Genomic DNA, 10261 nt, shown 5'->3' with positions numbered 1-10261 from the left:
GCTAATTCATGCTAGAATCATGCTAACAACATGCTAATTCATGCTAGAATCATGCTAGTCACATGCTAATTCATGCTAGAATCATGCAAGTCAAATGCTAGTTCATGCTAGAATCGTGCTAACAACATGCTAATTCATGCTAGAATCATGCTAGTAACATGCTAATTCATGCTAGAATCATGCTAGTAACATACTAATTCATGCTAGAATCATGCTAACAACATGATAATTCATGCTAGAATCATGCTAGTAACATGCTAATTCATGCTAGAATCATGCTAACAACATGCTAATTCATGCTAGAATCATGCTAATTCATGCTAAAATCATGCTAGTAACATGCTAATTCATGTTAAAATCATGCTAGGTACATGCTAATTTATGCTAGAATCATGCTAGTAACATGCTAATTCATGCTAGAATCGTGCTAGTAACATGCTAATTCATACTAGAATCATGCTAGTAACATGCTAATTCATGCTAGAATCATGCTAACAACATGCTAATTCATGCTAGAATCATGCTAGAATCATGCTAACAACATGCTAATTCATGCTAGAATCATGCTAACATTATGCTAATTCATGCTAGAATCATGCTAACAACATCTATCTATCTATCTATCTATCTATCTATCTATCTATCTATCTATCTATCTATCTATCTATCTATCTATCTATCTATCTTTTCATACTTTTTAAAACTGTTTAAATAAACTTTTACCGTCAGGCTTTCACAAGCCAGCCTCAAAGTTTGTTCTCAAACTTTAAGAATCTAGTTCTGCTTCTTCTTCTTTCTTCTGAGACTAATTTTAAAGTCTATCTCCTCCTAACCCTTTCAAGCTTCATACCTCAAACTTTCGTCAAACCTTCAAACTGGTCTGACTCGGGTTGCTATATCTTTTCCGACTGATCCGACTTTCGGTTTTCCGAAAAACGACCCGGAAAATTCCCAAAATTCCCATTGACTTAACATTGGGTCCAACTTTGTGACCTCATAACTCTGCATCAGACTGTCCTACAGACTTCTAACTGGGCTCATTTAACTCAGTCTAGCCAGCAGCCAATAACTGATGACCTTTAAACTTACTAGCCACTCCCTAGCAACCACTTTTGGCACCCTAGCAACTGTCCCATAGACTTCCATTGTAAAAGACTGCCATTGACTTAACATTGAGTCAACCTTTGTGAGCTCATAACTCTGTATCAGACTGTCCTACAGACTAGAGTCAGGCCCCATTCAACTCAGTCTAGTCAGCAGCCAATCACTGATGACCTTTAGACTTACTAGCCACTCCCTAGCAACCACTTTTGGCACCCTAGCAACTGTCCCATAGACTTCCATTGTAAAAGACTGCCATTGACTTAACATTGAGTCAACCTTTGTGAGCTCATAACTCTGCATCAGACTGTCCTACAGACTAGAGTCAGGCCCCATTCAACTCAGTCTAGTCAGCAGCCAATCACTGATGACCTTTAGACTTACTAGCCACTCCCTAGCAACCACTTATGGCACCCTAGCAACTGTCCCGTAGACTTCCATTACAAAAGACTCTCATTGACTTAACATGGGATCAAACTTTGTGAGCTCATAACTCTGCATCAGACTGTCATAGAGACTAATGGCTGAGCTCATTTAACTCAGTCTAGCCAGCAGCCAATCACTGATGGCCTTTTAACTTTCTAGCCACACCCCTAACTACCACATACTGCACCCTAGCAACTGTCCTATAGAATGTAATTAGCTGTGCTATCAAATGCTTATAATTCTAACATGCTAATGACATGCCAATCATGCTAGCAACATGCTACTCATATGCTAATCATGCTAATGACATGCTAACTCATACTGGAAACATGCTAATGACATGCTAATTTGTACTAGAATCATGCTAGTAACATGCTAATTCAAACTAGACTCATGTTAATAACTGGCCTACATGCATATCTTTGCATAGCAGTGTCCTATTGACTTGGGGGATGGCTCATCTGACTCAGACAACCAATGAGCATCTCAATATGATAATGAAGCTCACAAGCCACGCCCCCAAATTGATTCCATAGACTTCCATTAAAATAGGCCAAGATGCATATCTTTGCATAGCAGTGTCATAGAGACATGGGGGTTGGTTCATTCGACTAAGACAACCAACCACATTCAAGTTCACTCTGTAACCTCGCCCATAGCAACAAAACAGAGTACCCTAGCAACCATTCATCAACAGCTATATCTCAGCATCAGAACATCGTAGAGACTTGGAGATTGGCTCGTTTGACTCATGCTAGCAAACGGAACTTCCTATATGCTACACATGCTAGCAGTGACTAGCTACATGCTAATATTGACTAGCCCAGTACTGTAACTTGCTAGAAATGCTTACTAAGTATAAATGTTTTATCAATCATGTATGTGAGGCTTGCCTAGTAACCAACCAGGGTACCCTAGCAACTGCCTAGCAACCACCCAAATTACCCTAGCAACCGCCTAGCAACCACCTAGCAACGGCCTAGTAATGCCTTAGTAAGGGCCTAGCGACCACTCAGGACACCCTAGCAACCGCCTAGCAACGCCTTAGCAACCACTCAGAATACCTTAGCAACCACCTAGCAACACCTTAGCAACCACCTAGCAACCACTTGGGACACCTTAGCAACCGCCTAGCAACACCTTAGCAACCACCTAGCAACCACTCACAACACCCTAGCAACTGCCTAGCAACGCCTTAGCAACCACCTAGCAACCACTCAGCACACCCTAGCAACCACCTAGCAACACCTTAGCAACCACCTAGCAACCACTCAGGACACCCTAGCAACCACCTAGCAACGCCTTAGCAACCACTCAGAACACCCTAGCAACCATCTAGCAACCACTTAGGACACCTTAGCAACCACCTAGCAACACCTTAGCAACCAGTTAGGACACCCTAGCAACCGCCTAGCAACACCTTAGCAACCACCTAGCAACACCTTAGCAACCACCTAGCAACCCCTTAGGACACCTTAGCAACCACCTAGCAACACCTTAGCAACCACCTAGCAACCACTCAGAACACCCTAGCAACCGCCTAGCAACACCTTAGCAACCACCTAGCAACCTCTCAGGACACCCTAGCAACTGCCTAGCAACACCTTAGCAACCACCTAGCAACCACTCAGGACACCCTAGCAACCACCTAGCAACGCCTTAGCAACCACCTAGCAAACCTTAGCAACCACCTAGCAACACCTTAGCAACCACTCGGAACACCCTAGCAACCGCCTAGCAACACATTAGCAACCACCTAGCAACCACTCAGAATACCCTAGCGACCACCTTGCAACACCTTAGTAACCACTTAGCAACTAGTCAGAACACCTTAGCAACTGCCTAGCACCACCTTAGCAACCACCTAGCAACCACTCAAAACACCCTAGCAACCGTCTAGCAACACCTTAGCAACCACCTAGCAACTAGTCAGACCACCTTAGCAACTGCCTTGCACCACCTTAGCAACCACCTAGCAACCACTTAAAACACCCTAGCAACCGCCTAGTAAAATGCTAATTCATGCTAGAATCATGCTAACAACATGGTAATTCATGCTAGAATCATGCTAGTAACATGCTAATTTATGCTAGAATTATGTTAACAACATGCTAATTCATGCTAGAATCATGCTAGTAACATGCTAATTCATGCTAGAATCATGCTAACAACATGCTAATTCATGTAAGAATCATGCTACTAACATGCTAATTCATGCTAGAATTATCCTAGTAGCATGCTAATTCATGCTAGAATCATGCTAGTAACATGCTAATTCATGCTAGAATCACGCTAACAACATACTAATTCATGCTAGAATCATGCTAACAACATCCTAATTCATGTAAGAATCATGCTACCAACATGCTAATTCATGCTAGTAATATGTTAACTCAAGCTAAAATCATACTAACATTCTATTTACACTTTAAAACCACTTCAAACTTTGAGATTCGGCTTTTCAAGCCACCATAAAGTTTGTCCTCAAACTTTAATATCTAGTTTTAATTATTTTCCTGATTAAAACTTGAAAATTCTATAGTTACATCTTGGAAATATTCAAAAATATTAACTCTTTTTGAGTGAGATGCTAATGGTCTAAACCAATTCAGTGATTCGTGCTACGCTAAATTAAAAGTGTTTCCATCAGACCTGGAGATCGACTGAACTCAGAAAAAGGTCAGTCATTTAGATATTTTCTTTCTATTTAAAGCTTTACAAGTCTATTGTTACATCCTGGAAATTATTGAAATGATTAACTCTTTTTAAGTGAGGTGCTAATGGTCTAATCTGATTCAATGATTTATGCTAAGCTAAATTAAAAGCCAAACCAGCTAAACTCTAGTCGAAGGGAGTTTTTAAAATAATCTCCAGAAAAAAAGGGGTCATTTTAAGTGAATATCACCCATCCCTATTGGCTGATGAATTTGTAATGTTGAGTTTCGGGAGGATAATGACATGTAGCGTTTAGCCTAATGCGGCCAGCAGAGCTGTAGGAACAACACCTCGCCTCTCCTCATTGACATTGAGTGGCAGCAGGTGGCAGTCTGCCAGGCTTCCTACTGGCACAAAAGCTCTCATCACCATGACACCTGCTGAAATCTCATCTCTGCACTCTTCCGCTAGCCTGCGATCTGCTTTTATTTTAGACGAGAGGCAGAGATGCGTATCTCAGCAGGAGAAGGGAAATAAGAAATAAGAGGGACTTTCTGGAAAACTGACTGGCAGGGAGACGTGCAATCAATCACCTCAGACAGACATTAATTTAACAAACACATCTGTACTTTTCATCTGCTGCCATAGGTAAACTGTTCAAGGCTAGCTCTGTGTTTTTGAGATTAAACCAACAACACAAGGAAATCAAAAGAAGAAAATCAATCACTGCTCTTGACATAAGAACCTTTACAGCTTTAATAAGACTAAATGTATGCTTATTTATAAAGTGGTGACTATGGCAGGTTTTATTTAATAATTCATTAAATAATTTCTGCTATTAAACAGACCAGGGGGGTGAAATCTTTTATATGACAATAATAGGTGCAATGGAAGTTGTTGTTTTTTTTCTTTTAAATAACTAGTACTGGGCTAAGATTAATCATGATTAATTGCATCCAAAATAAAAGTTTGTTTTGACATAACATTTGTGTGTGTATTATTTATTTTAATTTTGTATATGTGATACACATATTTGCATACAGTAGAAACAAAACTATGCAAACCACTTTTGTTACATAGATACACACACATATATTATGCAAAACATACATTATGTTGTGGATGCGTTTAATTACAGTTAATTTTTTTTTCAGCACTATTAAAAACCAAATTTAGACCGAGGAAAATTATGATGGCGTCTAAAATATTACTACAATATAATATTAATATTATATTTTAATTATGTTCTTTTTTCTGGATATATTCAGTGATTTACTATTTAATCACTGAATCATTACTAAGTCCATCACAAGATGAGCAATTTATTGTAAACTCATTTTTCTATGGATTATTTTGCCATTTCTACTTTATTAATTCAATAATTTAATAATATATATTTTTTTAAATTATGTCCCCACATTGTATGCCAGATCAATTAGTTTTCATTTGCAGCCAATTTTAAAAACTTTTGAAAGAGACACCTGAAAATTTTTCAGTTTTTCATTTGTTTTTCTTTTGTTATTTGTTCTATTTAATGGAATTTGAATCTTTCTTGTTTATTTAGACTGTTCTTATATCATGTAAATAATTAAGTTCATAAAAAGGAAACCTAAATATATTGACTTTTTTCATTTAAAAAAGTAAATTTTATTTATTTAAACTTTTAATTGTTAGCTGCTTCATGTTAAGTACCGCATTTTATTTGATATATAGTTCCTAATTTATGGTTTTCTTTAAAGTTAAACAATTGTACACAAAAATCATGATACTGTCAAGATCACCAGCAATCTAACCCTTATAGATTACTGGAGAACATTTATTATCACCCGTACTACAATCCTGTCACCATATGAACCACAAATCCTCTCATGCACCTCTCTCACACCTGTTCTGGTTTAGGTTTGATTGCACACACACAGCTGGGAGCTGCTCATGGACTATTACTCAGACTATAGACTGATTTCGCGCGGCCGCCATACTTTCACTATATTTAACTTGTCACGATACAAAATTTTGGCACTGAAATAAAAATTTTTTAAAAAACGTAAATTTCCCGTTAACATTTAAGGCACTGTTGATGGCGTTCTTAAACAGCGCTAATTTGCCATTGTGTTCATGTGCTCAACAGAAATGACTGTGATTGGCCGTGTAGGTTATCAGTTGACTGCACTTCACTGATGTTTACAGAGTGCAAACACAGACGAGCGATCCGCTGATAAATGAACAATCCAATGTCCATCTATCTGTGTTTGCAATCTGTGAAGATCAGTGTACTGGTGACCTTCACAGCCAATCACAGTCATTTCTGCTGAGCACTGGTGAATACTACGGTGCGGTGTTTAAGAACGCGCTTAAATGTTAGCGGGAAATTAACTTTTTAAAAGTTTCGTTCCAAGACAACACTGCAGACACTACAGAGGACTGCAATGTTTTATCGCTCACCGGATTACATAGGCATGAAGCAGGAAAGTCTCTCCACAGTGTTTACCTGCTGCCATGAACTCAAACCTTGAAGAGATTGTGATGTTGTTTGATGCCTAATCTGCTTTTAATTGTTTGAATTAAACTGAACTGAATGATATTAAAGTGATGTTTACACCATATCTGCATTTTGAAATCGCGGCAACAGCTGGAGGTTTGTAGTCCACAGCATGTTGTTGCAATGTTTACAGTGCTGATCCTATACAGTACTTCAGGGTTTCTTCCCACCGCAGCTTTGCTTTCGGGTTTTAAAATGGCGGCAGCGTGAAGGAAGCATATATAGACTGCTAACCTTTGGTGTACACATAGCTGATACAATTCTTTGTAACACACATTGGTCATATGGTAGTCTGGGTAATAATGAATGTTCTCTAGTGATATTTAAGAGTTAGAGATGCAGATGCAGTATCTTTTAAAATAAATTAATAAACACTCAAATAAAAAGTTAGTATGCAAACATGTAAATTGAACATTTTTCTAATGAAAATATTTCTACTCTAATTGTTTGTTTAAATATATATATATATATATATATATATATATATATATATATATATATATATATATATATAAATATATATATATATATATATATATATATATATATATATATATATATATATTTAAGATAGATACCATGTGACTTCATTGACCTGGCAACAAACGTCTCTTGAATAAAGCCCATGATAACACAAATGTTGTATAGGGCAAAGTACGCAAAACACGCGTTTATTATTTGTGCAATAATGATGCGCCAACAGGAGGAGTCTGAATAGGAGAAAAGGCCAAGCATAGAGAACTCTTAAATCTCCCACAAACTCCTGCCGAGATCAGAGAGTGTGTGTGAGAGCACAAATCGATAGCTCATATCAGCAGAGAAGGTCAGGAGACACACACAGCACTTCTGTTTCCTCACCTCCAGCTATTCATCAGGGACAGCAATAGAGAAAAAAGTAGCACTGTAAATTGAACTCTGGATTTCTGATAAAGCTGTTCACATTTCACAGATTTTCAAACTTTTTGCATTTAAATGAACAATCTCAGGATTTGGTGAGAGAGAAAAATTTCCTGAATAATTTGCTGTTCTAGGTGATCAGCAACAAAGCTGGTAGATCAATATCCATCAGTCTCTACAAATTGCAGGTTCCAGCTCAATAAGAAAGTCAAAGTGTGGCGGGTCTCGTTCCTAATGGAGAGAGGGGGATTTTCAGCTCTGGCAAGATACCTCTGGCTCTAGTAGCTTAGCATAGCATACATAATTGAATCTAATTAGACCATTAGCATCTCACTCATATTATTAAAAATTATTGATTCGTTTTTCCTCACCTCCAGCTTTTCGTCAAGGACTGAACATGGAACATAAGAAGTTACACTCTAAAATGCACTCTGGATTTCTGTTAAAACTGCTTGCATTCACAGATTTTTTAAACTTTTACATTTAGTTGAACAATTATATGATTTGCTGGGAGACAAGATAAATTTAAGGATAATTTGCTGTTCCGGGTGATTAGCAACAAAGTTGAAAGATCAATATCCATCCATCTCTTCTAATAGCAGCTTCCAGCTTAAGAAGTAAGGCAAAGTGTTGAGGGAGGCTGATTTCTGGATCTGGCAAAAGCACTATTAGCTTACAGTAGCTCAGCATAGATAATTGAATCTGATTACACCTTTAGCATTTTAGTCAAATTATTGAAATTATTGACTTTTTCCTCATCTACTGCTTTTCGTCAGGGACAGTAGATGAAAAAATAAAAAGTAACACTCTAAATTAACCTCTGGATTTCTGTTAAAACTGTTTGCTTTCCTCTGGTTTTCAAACTTGTTGCAATTAGTCACCGTTTAGTAAAACAATCGTGTGATTTGCTGAGAGAAAAAAATTTTTTTTAATAATTCACTGTTCCAGGTGATCAGTGACAAAGTTGGTAGATCAATATCCATCCGTCTCTCATAATCGCATGCAGGTTCCAGCTTAACAAGAAAGTCAAAATGTGGTGGGACTCATTCCTGGTGGACAGAGGGTGATTTCCGGCTATGGCAAAAGCACTAATAGCTTAGCTTAGCATACATAATTGAATCTGATTTGACCATTAACATCTCACTCAAATTATTGAAATTATTGACTCTTTTGTTCCTCACCTCCTGCTTTTCATCAGGGACATTAGGTGGAAAATGTGAAAAGTTACGCTCTAAAACGCACTCTGGATTTCTGTTAAAGCTGTTTACATTCCACAGATTTTCAAACTTGTTGCATGTAGTCATCATTTAGTCAAACAATCGCACGGTTTGCTGAGAAATTAAAAAAATTCGGAATAATTTGCTGTTCCAGGTGATCAGCAACAAAGCCTGTAGATCAATATCCATCCATCTCTCCTAATTGCAGGTTCCAGCTCAACAAGAAAGGCAAAGTGTGGAGGGACTCGTTCCTGGTGGAGAGAGGGTGAGTCAGCGCAAATTAAATGTGAAAACAGCCCGGGCGCTTTGGGTTTTTGCAGTGTGAAAGGTCAGCATATGTTTATTCAGATAACAGAAGGCTTTTCTTTTCTACTCTGGTGGCAGGAAACTGCTGCACAAAGTGTTGAATGATGGGAAAGATATGGCTGAGGAGGAGAACTACCTCCCCAAATACCAGCGTGTTAAAGACCTGTGCCAGCGAGCCGAGTACCAGACGCCATGTGAACAGATTGGGCAGGTACAACAACACTGCACACTCCACAATCTGTGTATACCTTTTTTTTTTTTTTTTTGCCTTTTTTATTTAAACTTTATTTGTCAGTCCGACACACTTTATTGCAGTTTTGTTTTTGTCATGCATTTTCGGATATTAAACCTTTCATGTACATTGTAAAAAATGCAGGGTTCCACACAATTCATTCAGGTTGTCAATCAATTACTTAACAAATTTAAGTGGATTGAACATAAAACAGGGGTGACGCAGTGGCGCAGTAGGTAGTGCTGCACCTCACAGCAAGAAAGTCACTGGTTCGGCTGGGGCAGTTGGCATTTCTGTGTGGAGTTTGCATGTTCTCCCAGCATCGCGTGGGTTTCCTCCAGGTGCTCCGGTTTCCCCCACAGTCCAAATGCAGGTACAGGTGAATTGGGTTGGCTAAAATGTCCGTAGTGTATGAGTGTGAATGAACATAAAACATTGAACATAAAAATAATTAAGTTGTGCCCAAAATAATCTCAAGAAATGTTGTTTAAGCTCATTTTACATAAATAGTTTGAGCAAGCTAGAAAATACAACTCTACAGTATAACAAAGTGACTTTTATTGACATTTTAGTAGTTTAAAATTATATAATGTACAAGAAATAATGTATAAAGAAAGAAGACTTATATAAAAGAAAATACTGGCAGTTTATTACAATATTTTTGTATCATGTGCATCACCAACCCAGACATTATAACACTTTAAACTATTAAAAATGTTTAAAAAAACTATTAAAAAAGTCACTTTTTCAAACTTTTCAAGGTTAAAAGTTGTAAGAAGAAAGATCAAGGTCCTATAATGCAATTTAAAAGCATAAATAAAATTAACTAATTTACAAAATGCGGAAAACTGCCAATAAACATATTTTTTACCATGTAGCTGTTGATGG

At 37.7% G+C, this 10261-nt stretch overlaps 2 protein-coding genes across 44 annotated transcripts in view; one reads left to right on the top strand and one right to left on the bottom strand.

The window, feature by feature from the left end:
* LOC147831263 (uncharacterized) overlaps positions 1 to 6204 on the bottom strand; it is a 353683-nt gene extending 347479 nt beyond the window's left edge. Inside the window, exon 1 of the mRNA XM_087306680.1 lies at positions 5997 to 6204. The gene's annotated coding sequence lies outside the window, so the exon portion shown is untranslated. The remainder of the gene's footprint in view (positions 1 to 5996) is intronic.
* sulf2b (sulfatase 2b) overlaps positions 1 to 10261 on the top strand; it is a 544470-nt gene that overhangs the window by 506577 nt on the left and 27632 nt on the right. For all 43 annotated transcript variants that reach the window (XR_015522636.1, XR_015522630.1, XR_015522629.1 and 40 more), the window contains 2 exon segments: positions 9044 to 9100; positions 9220 to 9352. Coding sequence is in view for 34 of the 43 variants with exons in the window: in XM_087305153.1 (XP_087161279.1) it covers positions 9044 to 9100; positions 9220 to 9352 (190 nt within the window). In the remaining 9 variants the exon portion in view is untranslated.

This window comes from Danio rerio, chromosome 23, assembly GCF_052040795.2.
Source record: "Danio rerio strain M-AB ecotype USA chromosome 23, GRCz13ab, whole genome shotgun sequence".
NCBI classification, from domain to species: domain Eukaryota; kingdom Metazoa; phylum Chordata; class Actinopteri; order Cypriniformes; family Danionidae; genus Danio; species Danio rerio.
Note: the sequence above shows the minus strand (reverse complement) of the source record. Positions and strands in the feature narration are given on the sequence as shown.